General features: G+C 52.2%; 1 protein-coding gene across 1 annotated transcript; it reads right to left on the reverse strand.

Moving 5' to 3' along the window:
* Nucleotides 1-2,774: 2,774 nt before the first annotated feature.
* LOC103717798 (mannose/glucose-specific lectin-like) lies at nucleotides 2,775-17,117 on the reverse strand. The gene is made up of 3 exons (XM_008806317.4): nucleotides 17,063-17,117; nucleotides 16,764-16,967; nucleotides 2,775-3,175 (listed from the first exon to the last, which is right to left on the reverse strand). Exons 1-3 carry the CDS (start codon nucleotides 17,063-17,065, stop codon nucleotides 2,933-2,935), a joined length of 450 nt encoding a protein of 149 aa, XP_008804539.1. The 5' UTR covers nucleotides 17,066-17,117; the 3' UTR covers nucleotides 2,775-2,932.
* Nucleotides 17,118-17,363: the final 246 nt, after the last annotated feature.

Raw genomic sequence — 17,363 nt, forward strand, 5'->3', positions numbered from 1 at the left:
GGCTCTTTCAACCAAACACTTTCCATTCCAAATTTGCGAGTAGAAAAAAAAATTCGTGGATCCTTTTTTCCTTGCAGCAACCTAAACATTAGGATTGGGGCAGGCGTGAGATAAATGGACCAACAGAACTGATTCATGCAGAATTTTCAACCCAATTCTATAAAAATATCCAAATATATTATAAACATAACTTCTATTCCTATAGATGGATGGAAATGTTAAATAGAAAATTGTGAATGGCATGTAGCCATAAAAAGATTAGATGCTGGGACGTGGTTGCAAGGATATCCCTGAATTGCTCGGTGACCTTCAAAACATGTAAATCATATGCAAAAGCGCACGTTGGTTACTCACTTTTCTCGGGAGAAGTAAATAAAATGGAATGAGCAAAAGAATTTGCAAGAAAATATCTTTTATTGTATTGCATTTATATATTTTTTTCCAATATTGTGACAACTAAAATATACCAGACACCAAGGAAAATCTATATCTCATTATCGAGTGCTAGTTTAAACAGGACAATCTCCTGATTTGATTTTCTCCAAAGCAATCTTAGAACGATCATCTAAACCTTTGTATTTATACCATCCGGCGGAGACAATAAAAAGCATCAAATCCAACACTCCGATTAAAGCGATCAGGAAATAGAAATAGTCCAATCTTCCCTTGTTTAGGTCACCGGGTAACCAATTCTCTCCTCCGTCGTGACCAGTTGTTCGATGAACTATTGTCACCATGAAACCAATCAAGTAATTAGCACATGCCAGCCCACAGAAAAGTAGACCCCCCGCAATACTTCTCATGTTTTCTGGAAATTGTTTGTAGTAGAACTCAACCTGGCTCTTTATCTCCATCTTCCTCTTCTTGTTCCTCTTCTTTTCTTCTTTCTTTCTTCTTCTTATTTTCCTGCATTGTTTCTCTCTCTTTCTTCTCTCTCTTCTCTCACTTTCTCTCTCTAAGTAGGCCTAGGGATTCGTCTTTCTTTGCTTGGATCCAAGTTGACCCTATGGTGGAGGTCCTACATCATCTCGATACCCAAACGCTATACCAGCTCAGTACCCCAGTCTTGTCAGGCACCTTAGAATTTGGTTACCATTGATCTTAGACGTCACTCAAATCATAGCTTATCTGATCAGTTTAGTTCATCTTGTTCAGATCGATCTATGCAGTTGGGTATTATCACCTGATCGACCATATTTTTTTCTCCATCCTAATTTGGGCATAAAGTCATATCCGCAATAATATCTTAATTTTTTTAGCTTTGCTTGGCGATAAATTTAATTATATTTTAATAATTTTAAAATAGGTAAACCTGACTTGTTTAAGTGATATGGGATTTCGAAGCGAGAAGAGGTAAATAACCTAGCGGTTCAAAGTGTATTTTTTGACCTTTGAAAAAATTATAATTAGTTTATTAAATCTAATTATGATCGTTGTTTTATATTTGATTAAATGGGTCGGGCATGTTTTCATTATTACAATTTTAATTCTTCTAATATAATAATTTAGAAATTATGACTAGGTAAACTACAAAATTTATTTTATATATTTATTCTCAGCATGTCTATATCTGGCCCCGTCAATAGGGATAATTCATTAGTTATGTCGACTTATAATCTGAGAAACTGATTTCAACATCAAGCTACTAATGATTAGAATAATCGTATCTGTTATCTGGCACTATCTATTATCTGACCCATGCCACTAGGTTACGTGGCTATAGCTTGATGTTGGGTCTAGTATCAGTTTATAAAAATAATATATATATATATATATATACATTGCTCGAGATTTGATTTATTTCCAGCTAGTATTATGCTATTTGATTATTTATTTTCTTGGCATGCTTAGACCCTACTTTAATGTATTATGTTGCCTGCAGGGATGGTGTAGCACATTACTTTTTTTTCTATTTTTAAGATTTTAAATCATGATTGCTCAAGACTTGGGATATTCTTTGGAGGCAATCAATGAATCACCATGAAGCACACTCAAATATAACTGTTATTACCAATTGAGATATTTTTTGGCCCAAGTGGACCATGCGTGCTACCTCGGTGGGCTGTATAAAATTGATTGTGTGAGAACCATTATAACTGGATCAATTTTAAACTAAAGCCGGCAAGTACTATTCATTTCTGTTTAAAAAAATTGAAAAGTTATCCATTTCCTTCTACCATCATTTTTAGAGTACGATATAGACCATTTATTTCTTTCAATTTTCAATGCTTCTATAATCTAATTTATCTAATACATATATACATACATATAGATACATATATATATATATATATATATATATATATATATATATATATATGTATATATATTTCTTTGTATATTTATATGTATGTATGTATGTATATGTATGTAAATTTATATCTATGTATAAAGATGTAATTATATATATGCATATAAATTTATATCTTTTTTTAAAATAGGGGCCTACTTCTTATTGTCCATAACATCCCTATTTATTATAAACAGATAAAGAAAATGTGCACATTTTGTAGGCCAAATCGAGAAGACAACAACATGCACGATTTGGCGATAGCAACTCTATTATTTATTATATTTTGGCATAGATCAAAAGCAGATATCCCATCCCATTGTAATGTAGAATAACTAGACAAAATTGGGCTTCCCTGTAAATCTTAGAATACGATACCAGGAATTAAATATATTCTCAAAGTTTAAATCCAAATGATGCCTCAAGCTTTCATCCATGCCCGTGCAATCTACAAGTAAAATTTAATAAGATAATAACATCGAGATTTCATCACACTTCCATTTATTTTCATAAAATAGATTAAAATTTAGCAAACATACATAGTTGGTAGCAGGGATCAAAGAGACAACTACAACCACATAGAGTTTGGAGATAGTATCTCCATTATTTATTACAATCCAATCCAAAGATAATTTGGAATAACTAGGCCGAAGTGGGCTTCAAGTAGAACCCAAGAGCATCAAGCCATTCGCCGGCACGTCCGAAGAAGCCAACAAAATTCCCACCATTCACAGGAACGGAGAAAGCAGTTCCTTCCTTCGTACCGAATGGCCCATAGGTGCCTTTGGTACTCACAAATGTAAGAGACTTTATGACGACGATGTCATCATAATTGCCATAATGACCGGATATAGCCGTAAGGTAACTGTCGGTTCCAAGATCAATCTATAAAACAAAAAGAAAAATTTAAGGTCAACTATATTATATCCATCTCGGGCCAAATAATTCAGAGACCATTTGAAGCACTTTTGACATCAAAAGCTCCAGATCAAATGCTTTAAAAGATACTAATAGGAACAATCCGTAACAGATATGTTCAAGATGTGGAATATTGACCTGTATCCATCCTGAATATAATATAGGTACACGTTAAAATACTAATTTGAACTCATCTAGAAATTTCTAAGTCGTCTAGAAAATTCTCTTGATAACACAATTTAAAAGAAATAATAATGATGATATCGATGATGATAATAATGAGATTAGTAGAGCATTCACATGCCACAATAAACGTAACGCTGGAGGGAACGAAAAACATTATAGTTTTTGAGTCCAAGAACATTGAGCTATGCATCCGTGGCAACCAGGTATTGGATTTTGTGGAGTTCATCAGCATAAAGTCTATTACTTTAATAATTATTGTTGCTGGAAATTGGACCCGGGGGCAATCTTCGGCCGAGGAGAGGGAGCGACTGTTAGTCCTCACGGCGGGGCGGCGGTCTGTCGGCGGGCGGCGTCCTCCGTCCGGGGCGGTCGGAGAGAAGGAACAGCAGGTCCTCGCAGCGGGGCGGCGATCCGTTGGCTGGCGGCGTCCTCCGTCCGGGTGCCTGCACACGAACCGGTGGCCGGGTTCTCCGGCGCCGGCCCTCCGACGCTCAAGTCAGGGAGGGGGCAAATAGTGGGGAGAAGGAGATAAACAGTGATTTTTGGGTGTATGAATGTTCCAATCCCCTCTTGAGAGGCCAAGGCTCCCCTTTATATGCGGGGGTCGGTTTACCTGTGATGTAACAGGGCGAGACCGTAGTACGGCTTGGCATGTTGTTCAGGTCGGCGCTCGGTCAGGCGAATCATTGCACTGATATCGGCGGTATGGCCGAGATCAGAGACTTATCATAGTCGACTAGACCCTGCTGGGTTGATTTGCCGTAGAGAGCTGGGGATCCGTAGATGTCAGGAGCCATGCGCATTTATTGTGGAGTAAGTCGGAGATCCGCATTTATTATGGAGTAAGCCGGAGATCCGCATTAATGGTGGAGTAAGCCGGAGATCCGCATTTATTGTTGAGTGTGCCGGAAGATTACAGCGGCCATACGCAATAAATGCCGGAGGGGTGTTAGAGTTCGGTCCTCGGACATCGGGGTTTCTCTTAGGTCGGAGGTTTCGGGGTCGGTCGTCTTGTGGCCGGGCGTTCCGAGGTCCGACGCTGACTTCGGCTGTCCGGGGTCGGAGGTTGTACGGCTTCTTAGGGGCATTTATGTCATTTGGGGGGAAACTTTATTCCCCCCAACACTACCCCCCGACTTCCGAGTTCGAGCGGCTTGTGGGGCTCGGACGTGGGAAGTAAAGTCTGTCACTAAGGTTGGGGGGAAGGTCTCGCCCGCCCCCTCGTGCTTTCCAGAGCTTTCATGGTGAGATGTGCGCCCTTTGGCGCCTCGAGGCTGCTTTATTCGGTGAGCTAATGATGGAGCTCGTATCATCATGCTTCTTGAATCGCCAGGATCATTTTACGGCGGATTAATGATGGGGGACCTCGAGCTCGTCGAGGCGGTGTCTCGATTCCGTAATCGACGTTTCTGGCTCATTAATGAGTGTGCCGTTACGGGGTTTGAAACGGACACGCGGCGCGACCCGAGGTCGGACGCTTTCGATTTCATGTTACTGGATCATAATTCCGAAGAAGTGGAGGCCTCATCGGGGCTCCACGTGTCCCAGATCTTATTAAACGAGGGGAGCGGGGGTTACGTCCGCTCGTTCCTCAAGACGATTTGATTCTGTGGACCCATGATGAGGCCCCGAGATCCGATGGGACAACGCTTCGATTTCGTATCCGATTTATTAAACCGGAGTGAATACGGTGCCTCGGCTTCCGAGGTCGACACGTGGCGCAACCCGGTCGGGGGGATGGGAACCGACCCCGTCGATCTGGGCCGTCAGGGGGGTCTATATAAACCCCACGAGTCTGCCCTAAAGGTCTTGTTTGGCTGCCTCTTATTTTCGTCGTCTTTCCCCCCTGCTTCCTCCCTCAGCTGAATCTCGCTGGTGGTGCCCGGAGCGATTTCCGGCAATGTCCAGTAGGTTTTCTTCCTGTTTTCACTAGGGTTTCCTCTTTTCTCCTCCTCGTCAACTTCCATTTTCTACTCTTAACTTTTGCTCCACTCTTCCGTGAGAATGGGTTCCGGTCCCGAAGAGGTTGGGTCGAGTCTGTCGGAAAAGGAGCTGGAGTTAATCCGCTCCCGTTTCTTCTTCCAGCCCGGGTTTCGCCTTGAAACCGCAGGGCCGGAAGACAGGGTGACGCAGCCGCCTCCAGGTCGGATCGCGGTTTACCGCGAGACACTTTGGGCGGGCCTGCGTTTTCCCGCCCATAAGTTCGTGAGCAACTTGCTGGCCGAGTACCAGCTCGTCCCGGCGCAGTTGGCTCCGAACTCATGGAGGACCATAATCGGGTTTTTATCCCTGTGCCTCGGGCACGGGATCCCGATTTCGGTAGGCCTTTTTCGCCGGTGTTTTCTGTTAAAGAAAAATCCGGCGGACGTAGGGTGGTTATATTTCGCCTTTCGGGGCGGTATGTCACTCTTCCGGGGCGCCCCTTCCTCGATTCACGAGTGGAAGAGGAAGTTTTTCTTTCTGGCGTCTGCGGCGCCTTGGGGGTTCGAGCCAAGGTGGGGACACCCTCGGCTGAAGGCCCTCAACAAACTCTCCGAGCCCACGGGGAGGGAGCTGAGGACCCTGGACTCTTTGCGAGCCCTCGGGAGGGGCAACGACCTGACCGAGCTCCTGCGGGAGGACGCCCTGGCGAGCGTGGGTCTGAGCTCGGCGCGCCCCGAGGGTAAGGGCGGTTGCATTATTCTATTTATTTATTTCTTGTTCTCCGTCTTTACGGTCACTGGTCTGACTCTTAACAAAATTCTTGATTTCAGATATTCCACGCATGCCGACCAGCAACACATCACTTTTCTCTCGCCTGAGGAGGCGAGAGGCCGAGGCCGGGGGTGCTGCGCCCCAGCCTCGGAAGAGGGCGAGGACGGACGGCGCTTCTTCGTCGGCCGGGACAAGTGGCCCCGAGGCGGGGGCCCCTGCAGCCGACCCGAGGCGGGAGCGGGTTGTTGGTGATGCGGGCCCGTCGGCCCCTCCTTGCCCTACCCCCCTTGCCCAGCGGGGGGAGCCGTCCGTGGTCCGGCCGCAGCAGCCAGGACCCGGGCTTACCCGAGGCACCGAGGCGAGCGGCTCCGGGACCTCGGGTTCGATCGTGCCGAGCTCTTCCCGGGCTTTCCGAGAAGAGTCGGTCGAGCCGGATTCTTCTATTCCCGAGGGGCGCTCGGCCTTTCAAGATGCCGAGGTCGCACGCTCCATGTTGCGGCGTGCGGTGCTTCCAGCGGACCGGGCCGTGTTCCGGGGTATTTCGCTGGAGGAGGTCGTCGGCAGTGCTTACTGCAACACCGCCCGGGTAAGCTTCCTTCTTAATTTCCCCGAGTTTTTAGCGTACATATGTGCTTTTCAACTCACAATACCCTCGTTTCTTTCTTTTCGGCATATTCTCGAGCTCGACACCATGGCGTTCATCGCCCATGGGTATCGGGAAAAGTTCAACAGCTCGGCCAGCAACTGGAGCCGGCCAAGAAAAGAGTCGCCGAGCTGGAGGCGGCGTTGGCCGCGGCCGAGGCTCGGTGGACAGCCACCGAGGCCGAGCGCCTTGCCATGGTGGGGGCGCTCGAGGAGGAGAAGGCGGCTCATGCCCTGACCAGGGCAACCATGCGCGGCACGGAGGCGCGCTTATGGGAGGTCCAGGCCAGGGTCGCGGCCCTCGAGTATGAGGAGGGGGTCTTCCGCCTCCGACTCGGGCAACTTGAGGCCCGGGAGAGGAGGGCCCTCGAACGAGCCGAGCATGCTGTGGAACTCTTCAAAGAGTCGCAAGAGTTCCGCGACATGTTGGAGGAGGAGACGGTCGACGGTTTCCTTCGAGGCTTCGAGAACTTCCGGGAGCAGGTGCGCCGGTACTGCCCTCAGTACGACTTCTCGACGGTCCGTCCGAGGGAGGACCGGGGCTGGGGGTCCGACGTGCAAGCCCTTCCTGCCATCCTGACGTCCGAGGCGGGAATATACGAGCAGGACCCTGCCGAGCCTTCGACGGGGGTAGCCGAGGCGGACGGTGTCATGGAGGCGGCTCCGGCGGCCGAGATCGACGCTGTCCCGGAGGCGGCGCCCGAAGCTCCTGCTCCCGGCCCCGAGCCTGTTCCGGAGGAAGATCATGAGGTCATCAATGTGCCGGATGACCCCCCGGATGTGGCTCCCGCCGCTTAGGACTTAGCATATTTTTCTTTTTCTTTTTCATTGTATCCGGGGTCGGCCCTTGAGTGGCCGACTTCCAATTTTGTAATTGGCCTTCCGGCCCTTTGTTAATGAAGAAATGTTTTTGTCATTCTGTGTTCATCTTTCCCTCTGTTGTCGTGGATGAGGCTAGAACCTTAGCTAACCGCCTCGACGACCTCTAACTTCGTATTTTAATCTTTGGGCTGCTTAACGAAGCTGCCCTTTTCCCTGGCTATATCTTAGCTGCCCTTCTCGGATTCCAGTCGTCTCGACCAAAAGGAGCTCCGAGCTTAGGTTTCTAGAAAATTTCTCTAAGTCCTATAACTCGGATCTTAGAGTCGTGGGAGTTGCCACGTTTGGCCTTTAGGAAAATCTTAAGGCACCGAGGTCGGGCCTTAGCCCTTCAAGTGGGACCGGAATAGGTCTATTCGTGCCGCTATTCGGGGAGTTTAGTCGGGTTTCCGAACTCAACTCCGAACCTCTCATAGGGAGCGCGGGCTAATAAACAAGTTATTGCCGAAGGTTTTCATAGTTATCGTTCTCGGACCCTGCCGAGATTTCGGTGAACAAGGCTGGGATTCCCAAAGATTGCCTTGGTACCTGTGCTTGGCTGGTACATTCGTGGCCGGGACCACTTTCTCAGCTGGACGTCGGAGTTTACTTAGAAGAGCCGAGTTGGGCCCTACTTTATGAAGCCTTAGTACGGATTGCGGAGACTTGACGAACAGAGCAGGCATAATGAAGTTGGGAGGTCGGTCTTAAGCCGACACAGCGAAGAAGCCCGGCTTTGGGGCAAAATAAGACTCCAACATTGGACGAGATCCCGCTCGGCAATATGTAGATAAAATTTGACAAGGAGGGCGTCTAGTTGGGTGTACCTCTTGCATTCTCGGGGTCATGCTTCGCATGGTGGAGTAGGTCGCTTCCCTTCCTCGTCGACCTCCGGAGTCATTTTTGACTTGTAAAAGGGGCTCGGGCTTCCCATGGACCCGGCGACTCCTGCCGGAGTTGAGAGGATCTGGGGAGGCTCTGTTGATTTGTAGCCCTTTTTGAGGTCGAGGGGGCTTAAGACCCTATGGTCGGACCTCGGAGCGCCTCAACCTTGGTCGAGGGATCTCACGTCAGGTCGGCGGGTTCGTGGACGCTTTGCTGACCTGTGATTCCTCCCGAGGTCGAGGGAGTCTGGTTCTCTACGGTCGACCCTCGGGGCATCCCGACCTTAGTCGAGGGATCGTTCGTCAGGTCGGCTGGTCTGGGCACGCTCTACCGACCGGCGACGCTTCCCGAGGTCGAGGGAGTCTGGTTCTCTACGGTCGACCCTCGGGGCATCCCGACCTTAGTCGAGGGATCGCTCGCTTCGGGGATCGGGGATCGTCGACCGCTCCCGGGGGTCCACTTTGTGGCGCCCCGGGTGGAGCCACCCTTTCCACCCCTCACGGCGCCTTCCCGAGGTCGAGGGAGTCTGGTTCTCTACGGTCGACCCTCGGGGCATCCCGACCTTAGTCGAGGGATCGTTCGTCAGGTCGGCTGGTCTGGGCACGCTCTACCGACCGGCGACGCTTCCCGAGGTCGAGGGAGTCTGGTTCTCTACGGTCGACCCTCGGGGCATCCCGACCTTAGTCGAGGGATCGCTCGCTTCGGGGATCGGGGATCGTCGACCGCTCCCGGGGGTCCACTTTGTGGCGCCCCGGGTGGAGCCACCCTTTCCACCCCTCACGGCGCCTTTCCGAGGTCGAGGGAGTCTGGTTCTCTACGGTCGACCCTCGGGGCATCCCGACCTTAGTCGAGGGATCGTTCGTCAGGTCGGCTGGTCTGGGCACGCTCTACCGACCGGCGACGCTTCCCGAGGTCGAGGGAGTCTGGTTCTCTACGGTCGACCATCGGGGCATCCCGACCTTAGTCGAGGGATCGCTCGCTTCGGGGATCGGGGATCGTCGACCGCTCCCGGGGGTCCACTTTGTGGCGCCCCGGGTGGAGCCACCCTTTCCACCCCTCACGGCGCCTTCCCGAGGTCGAGGGAGTCTGGTTCTCTACGATCGACCCTCGGGGCATCCCGACCTTAGTCGAGGAGGCGCTACGGGGGGCCGCGAAGGTACTACCCCGTTGTTGATGTCGAGCGCCACGGGGGACTGCGAAGGTACTACCCCGTCTTCCCGAAGTGTCGAGGGGTCTGGGCACGCACTGTCGACACTCGGGACATCTCGACCTTAGTCGAGGAATCTTGCACCAGTCGACGTTTCACCGTCCTGCGATTCTTCCCGAGGTCGAGGGAGTTTGGGACTCTACGGTCGAGCCTCGAGGCATCCCGATTTTGGCCGGGGAATCTGAGGATCACAGACGACCCAATATTAGAAGAGGATTACAGTCATCAAAATGAGAGAAATATTTGCAGAAAAAAGGAGCTGAGTCCATTATCCTGATTATCTTGAACCCCTTGGGGTTTCACTGGTAGTACATTCGTAAATTCTCGGAGTTCTAGCTTCATGGGATCAGAGTCCCTTCCAGGGACTTCAATTTGTACGCCCCTGGCCGTTGTACCCGGGCGATTTGATACGGTCCTTCCCAGTTTGGGGCGAGCTTTCCTTGCTCGGTTGGTTGAGAAGCCTCGGCTTTTCTGAGGACGAGGTCCCCTACTTTGAAGAGCTTGGGCTTAACTCTGGAGTTGTAGTATTGGGCCGTTCGCTGTTGATATCTTGCCATGCGCACCCGGGCGACCTCTCTTGTCTCTTCGACGAGGTCCAAATTGCTCCTGAGCTGGGAGGAATTGGTATCGGGGTCGTAATGCTCCACCCTCGGAGAAGGCAAGCCGATCTCCAATGGGATGACGGCCTCAATGCCGTATGCTAGGTTGAAGGGGGTCTCTCCCGTGGGCAGTCGGAACGTGGTCCGGTACGCCCAAAGGACATTGTACAAGTCCTCGACCCACTGTCCTTTGGACCGATCAAGCCTAGCTTTGAGTCCCTGCAAAATAGTTCGGTTAGTTACCTCAGTTTCCCCGTTTGTCTGGGGATGGGCAACCGAGGTGAAGCGATGATCAATGCCGAGCTCAGAGCAAAACTCCCTGAAATGAACATTGTCAAATTGTCGACCATTGTCAGATATAAGGATACGGGGTAGTCCGAATCGGCAGATTATAGACTTCCACACGAAGTCCCGCATCTTTTGCTCGGTGATCTGGGCAACAGGTTCGGCCTCGACCCATTTGGTGAAGTAGTCGATGGAGACGACCAGGAACTTTCTCTGTCCGGTGGCCAGGGGAAAGGGCCCCAGGATGTCGATCCCCCATTGGGCAAACGGCCAGGGGGCGATGATGGAGGTCAGCAGAGCTGAAGGTCGGCGCTGGATATTGGCGTTTCGTTAGCACCGATCGCACTTGCGGACGAAATCTGTTGCGTCCTTCTGGAGTGTGGGCCAGTAGTATCCCTGCCGCAGGATCTTATGGGCCAAGGCTCGACCCCCCAGGTGATTTCCGCAGATCCCTTCATGGACCTCTCGGAGGGCGTAGTCCGCCTCGGAGGGGCGGAGGCATCTGAGAAGGGGAGAAGTAAATGATCGTCGATAGAGTTTATTCTCGTACAAGACATACCGGGGAGCCTGGCGCTTGATTCGGCGAGCCTCCGTCTCGTCATGAGGTAGAGTTCCGTCCTGAAGATAGCAGACGAGCCCGTCGATCCAGCTTGGCTCGGAGTCGATGCACATAGTGGGCTCGGGTTCCTCCATGCTGGGGACCCGAAGATACTCGAGCGCTGTTCCCTTGGGAAGCTCGCTCATGCGGGAGGTGGCCAGTTTGGATAGCTGGTCTGCCCTGAGGTTTTCCGCTCTGGGAATATACTGAATATTGAAAGAATTCAGGGCAGATGTGAGTTCCCGCACCTTTTGGAGATACTTTTGCATGGATAGCTCTTTAGCTTCAAAATCTCCTTGGACCTGGTTCACCACCAGCTGGGAGTCGCTGAAGGCCGTCAGGTCTCCCACTTTTAGTTCTTTCGCCAGCTTGAGCCCGGCGATGAGAGCCTCATACTCGGCCTCATTGTTCGAGGCCGGGAACTCGAGGCGCAGAGCTTGCTCGGCCACCACTCCATCTGGACTGGTGAGGATAAGTCCGGCCCCGCTGCCCCCCGGGGTCGAAGACCCATCCGAGTGCAGGACCCATGGCTGCTTCGGGGTCTCCTCCACGGACTCAGATGGCGGCTCGGGGTCGTCCGGAAGGGTGAACTCCACGATGAAGTCAGCGAGTATCTGAGCTTTGATAGCCGGCCTGGGCCGATATTCTAGGTCGAATTCCCCGAGCTCGACCGCCCATTTGGCGATCCTCCCCGCACGATCCGACCTCTGCAATATCTGCTTCATAGGCTGGTCGGTTAATATAGCTATCGTGTGGGCTTGGAAGTAAGGCCTGAGTCTCCGAGCCGAGATGATGAGAGCGAAGATGGTCTTCTCAAGTTTAGAATATCGGGTCTCAGCATCCCTGAGAACCCGGCTGGTGTAATAGACCGGCTTTTGGAGCTTGTCTTCTTCCCGGACGAGGACCGAGCTTACTGCAGCTGGGGAGACGGCCAGATATAAGTAAAGAATTTCGCCCTTCTGGGGCTTGGTGAGCAGCGGGGGAGAGGCCAGAAGGCTCCGAAGCTCTTCAAAGGCTTGCTGGCATTCTTCTGTCCACCGAAAGTCTTTCGGCCGTTTGAGGCTCTTGAAGAAGGGGAGGCAACGCTCGGCTGATCGAGAAACAAACCTTCCCAGGGCGGCTACCCGCCCCGCGAGCCGCTGCACCTCCTTAACTGTCTTTGGAGGCGACATCTCTTGCAGTGCCCGGATTTTCTCCGGGTTGGCTTCAATTCCGCGTTGGGTCACTATGAAACCCAGGAACTTGCCCGAGGTGACCCCGAACGCGCACTTCGCCGGATTGAGTTTCATTTGGTATTTTCTGAGCTTGGCGAATGTCTCGTTGAGATCGGCTATGTGGTGTTCCGCCGCTTGGCTCTTTACCAGCATGTCGTCCACATAGACTTCCATGTTCCGGCCGATCTGGTCTTTAAAGATTTGGCTGACCAGTCTCTGATAGGTGGCTCCAGCGTTTTTCAGGCCAAAGGGCATCACCTTGTAGCAGTAGGTGCCCTTGTCGGTGATGAAGGCCGTCTTCTCCTCGTCTTCTGGCGCCATTCGGATTTGGTTGTATCCTGAAAAGGCGTCCATAAAAGTTAGCAGTTGGTGTCCTGAAGTGGAGTCGACGAGCTGGTCGATGCTCGGGAGAGGGAAGCTGTCTTTTGGGCAGGCCTTGTTCAGGTCGGTGTAGTCCACGCACATACGCCATTTTCCGTTGGCCTTCTTTACGAGGACTACGTTGGCGAGCCAATCCGGGTAGGAGACCTCCAGGATGAAGCCGGCTCCGAGGAGTTTGTCCACCTCCTCGGCCGCAGCTCGTTGTCGCTCAGGGGCGGAGCCTCTTTTCTTCTGCTTTACAGGCCTGCTGGTTGGCCTCACCTGGAGTCGGTGGACCATGACCTCGGGGTCAATTCCTGGCACGTCCGCGGGCGACCAGGCGAAGACGTCAGCGTTGTCCCGCAGGAGGCTGACGAGGCGATTCCTCTCATGGGCGCCGAGGCCGGAGCCAACCTGCACGGTTAGCTCGGGAAAATTTTCTTGTAGTGGGATTTGAATAAGGAGCTCACCGGGCTCTACTTGCTTCTTCCAGAGAGTGTCCCTCGCATCGAGGGTTTCTATGGGCAGTGAAGGGCCCATCGGGCGGTCTGGTGCCTCGGCTGGTTGCTTTACTGTGTGGGCCGCCACGTAGCATTGCTTGGCGACCAGTTGGTCTCCGCGGACCTCGCCCACTCCTTGGCCGGTGGGGAACCGCATGAGCAAATGGCGAGTTGAAACCACGGCTCGAAGGGCGTTTAACCCTGGGCGCCCAAGGATGGCGTTGTAGACCGAGGGCAGACGGACCACCAGGAAGTCCATCCTCACAGTGCTCTCCCGGGGGGCGAGGCCAACTGTGACAAGGAAGCTAGCCTCACCTTCAACCGGGACCGCATCTCCGGTAAACCCGACCAGCGGGGCATTGATTCTCCGGAGGTGTCCTTCTGTCAACCCCATTTTTTGGTAGGCATGGTAGTACAAAATGTTGGCTGAGCTTCCATTGTCAACTAGGACACGCTTTACATCAAACCTATTTACAATCATTGAGATGACCACAGCGTCATCGTGAGGCGTCTCGACCCCTTCTAAGTCCTCGTCCGAGAACGAGATGACTTCATCAGTGCGTGGGCGCTTCGGGGGTGCTCCCTGGGCGGCTGTTCCTGCCGAGGTCCGCCCAATCATGTTGATGGTGCCGGCGATAGGCCTGTTGCCGCCAGGATTTTCGGTTGGTGCGACATTCTCCGCCGGCCTCCTTTCCTCATGTCGGTTCCTCACGAACCGGTTGAGTACTCCCCGTCTGATGAGCTTCTATCTCGTCCCGGAGTTGGAAGCAGTCCTCCGTGTCGTGCCCGCGATCTCGGTGGAAGCGGCAGTACTTCCTGGAATTTCGGGGAAATCCCGTGTCTCGCATAGGAGGCGGGGGTCGGAAGAAGTCCCGACCCTCAATTTCCATCAGGATCTCGGCCCGAGGAGCATTGACGGGTGTATAGTTCTCGTACCTCGCCTGGTACGTCCGGGGCCGTGGTGGAGACCTCGGACGAGGAGGTGTCCTCTGCTGAGGTCGCCCCTGCTGACGGGGCGGGCTCCTTAGTCTGGGGAGATTCTTCTCTCGGCGGGGAGACCGGCTCCTTTGTCGACCGCGCTCCTCGCGGCGCTTCTTCCGCTTCTTCGAGGTGGGCTCGATTGCCCCCCGCCTGGAGGCAACTGCCTCCTCGGCCTTGGCGTACTTCCGGGCTCGGGCCAGCATTTCGGTGAAGTCGGCCGGGAAGCTCTTCTCGATGGAGAAGAGGAATCGGTAGGAGCGGACCCCAGTCTTCAGAGCCGACATGGCTATCGATTGGTCTAGCTCGCGAACCTCCCATGTGGCGGCGGTAAAGCGGTCCAGGTACTCTTTGAGGGACTCCCCCTCCTTCTGCTTGATGTCCAGGAGGGAGTCTGATGTCCGTCGCTGGCGCCGGCTGGCAGCAAAGTTGGTGGCGAACTGCCTGCCGAGCTGCTCAAAAGAGGACACCGTGTTCGGCTTCAGACCAGAGAACCAAAGCCGAGCGGTCCCTCGGAGGGTTGCTGGGAAGGCCTTGCAGAGTATGGCCTCCGAGGACCCTTGTAGGGCCATGAGGGCCCGATAACTCTCCAAGTGGTCAAGGGGGTCGGTGATTCCGCTGTAGGGCTCCACCTGAGGCATTTTGAACCTCGCGGGAACTGGCTCGTCCTCGATCTGGCGGGAGAAGGGGGACTTGGTAGTGAACTCAAAGCCCCCTTCCTGTCTTGCCTTCTTGCTGTGGAGCGCCGCAATCTGGCGCTCCAGATGCTCGACTTTTCGGTCGAGCTCCCCCACCCGTGGGATTGTCGCTGTGGTTTGCGCCAGCTCACGGTGATCCGGGGCTGACTCCGCCTCAGAAAGTTGGGGTCTCCGGTCGAAACCTTCTCCCGGTAACTCTCTCCGGGGAGAAGCTCGTTCTCCATTGTTAGCTCTGGAGGAACCATGCAAATTTTGGCTGGGGAGAACCGGGCCATTGGAGAGACACTCCGGCGGGGCCTGGGCCTGCGGGGGAAGTGCCGGTAAAGCCTCCACGCGCCGCAGGCCCTGAACGGCGGCGGCCAGGGCCTGGACTTGCTGTACCAGGGCATTGAACTGTTCCGGCTGGACCTGAGGAGCTGGGTCAGCCGGAGTTGGAGAATTCTGGACGGAGTGTCCAGGACTTTGCGGGGGACGCCGGGAGACGTTAGAGGCTCCCTTACTTCTCAACTTCATGACTGCTACTCGGACCCTTCCTCTAGCGCCAACTGTTGCTGGAAATTGGACCCGGGGGCAATCTTCGGCCGAGGAGAGGGAGCGACTGTTAGTCCTCACGGCGGGGCGGCGGTCTGTCGGCGGGCGGCTTCCTCCGTCCGGGGCGGTCGGAGAGAAGGAACAGCAGGTCCTCGCAGCGGGGCGGCGATCCGTTGGCTGGCGGCGTCCTCCGTCCGGGTGCCTGCACACGAACCGGTGGCCGGGTTCTCCGGCGCCGGCCCTCCGACGCTCAAGTCAGGGAGGGGGCAAATAGTGGGGAGAAGGAGATAAACAGTGATTTTTGGGTGTATGAATGTTCCAATCCCCTCTTGAGAGGCCAAGGCTCCCCTTTATATGCGGGGGTCGGTTTACCTGTGATGTAACAGGGCGAGACCGTAGTACGGCTTGGCATGTTGTTCAGGTCGGCGCTCGGTCAGGCGAATCATTGCACTGATGTCGGCGGTATGGCCGAGATCAGAGACTTATCATAGTCGACTAGACCCTGCTGGGTTGATTTGCCGTGGAGAGCTGGGGATCCGTAGATGTCAGGAGCCATGCGCATTTATTGTGGAGTAAGTCGGAGATCCGCATTTATTATGGAGTAAGCCGGAGATCCGCATTAATGGTGGAGTAAGCCGGAGATCCGCATTTATTGTTGAGTGTGCCGGAAGATTACAGCGGCCATACGCAATAAATGCCGGAGGGGTGTTAGAGTTCGGTCCTCGGACATCGGGGTTTTTCTTAGGTCGGAGGTTTCGGGGTCGGTCGTCTTGTGGCCGGGCGTTCCGAGGTCCGACGCTGACTTCGGCTGTCCGGGGTCGGAGGTTGTACGGCTTCTTAGGGGCATTTATGTCATTTGGGGGGAAACTTTATTCCCCCCAACAATTATATACATTGCCGAAGCAGGTTTTATTGCAGTCGGATAAATTACCGACGTATTGATTATCCTTAGTGAAATGCAGCATTGAAAAGTGGAGGCGAGAATATATACTGTGAAGTACACAGATTACTACTTCGAAAACAACAAAGCTCACTCAATCAGTATCACCATCAGAGTCGCATGTAATCCTCCTTTTTATTTTTCCTTCTTCAGAAGATATATACCAATGTTCGTTGATATTTAATTCGAAGGATGCATGCGTTTAATGAGATTGTTCATCCAAGCGATTGCTTCCATAATATTTATTTATTTATATTTGTTAAAACATAGAGATGGTGGCAAGCCTTGTCGACATGACTGCCATATCTATTAGTAAGAAACTAATTTTATTGTTAAAAAATTATATGAGATTAGAGGGGGGAAAATCTTAGAGTAAGTACCTCCGTAGACTTGCCTCCGGTCCCTCCATATGTAGGGGACCAACGGACTAACTCGCCATCGATATACTGGAAGGTAATTGAATCAACAACATCTCCCGAGCTAATTTTGATTTTGGTGATCGCTCGAGCATTCTGAAACGACCATGCAGTACCACCAGATCCACCCCACGGCCCTAACGCAATGGTACCATCCTCTATGCTGGCCTGCAACAGTAGACATACTAACTTTAGTTGAAGTAATAACATAAAATGAACTACTGATGATGAAATTAGCTCCACCAGAAGATGTTGAGCCCCACCATTGAGAAGTTGTGCTAACTACAAAATGGTTTCCTCTCCTTGGTTTTGATGGAGGAGCAATTGAAGGGATGGTGGGTATTTATAGACACAAGGACGTGCATGCAGGCGTAAGTTGAACTTTCTTTTTTGGTTCCGTACAACTGGATCGTGATAGGATCATCCGCTTTGAAATCTCAGAGCGTTCGAAATTACGTCATTCGTCCACCTGCACTTATCTGGAAGCGGATAGGATTTGATTATACGGTCGGCAGGCGCCAAGGAAGATTTACCCTTCTTTCTTGTGTTGGATACAACCTCGAC

Source organism: Phoenix dactylifera, chromosome 1 (assembly GCF_051530095.1).
Source record: "Phoenix dactylifera cultivar Ajwa chromosome 1, Ajwa_hap1_PhDact_Kaust_v1.1, whole genome shotgun sequence".
Classification (NCBI taxonomy): domain Eukaryota; kingdom Viridiplantae; phylum Streptophyta; class Magnoliopsida; order Arecales; family Arecaceae; genus Phoenix; species Phoenix dactylifera.

Bases quoted from the DNA above. Each gene is read 5' to 3' on its own strand.
- LOC103717798 (XM_008806317.4), bottom strand. The intron at 3,176-16,763 runs GTACTTACTCTA...TTTGTTTTATAG, and splicing joins CCGGAGGCAAGTCTACGGAG to ATTGATCTTGGAACCGACAG.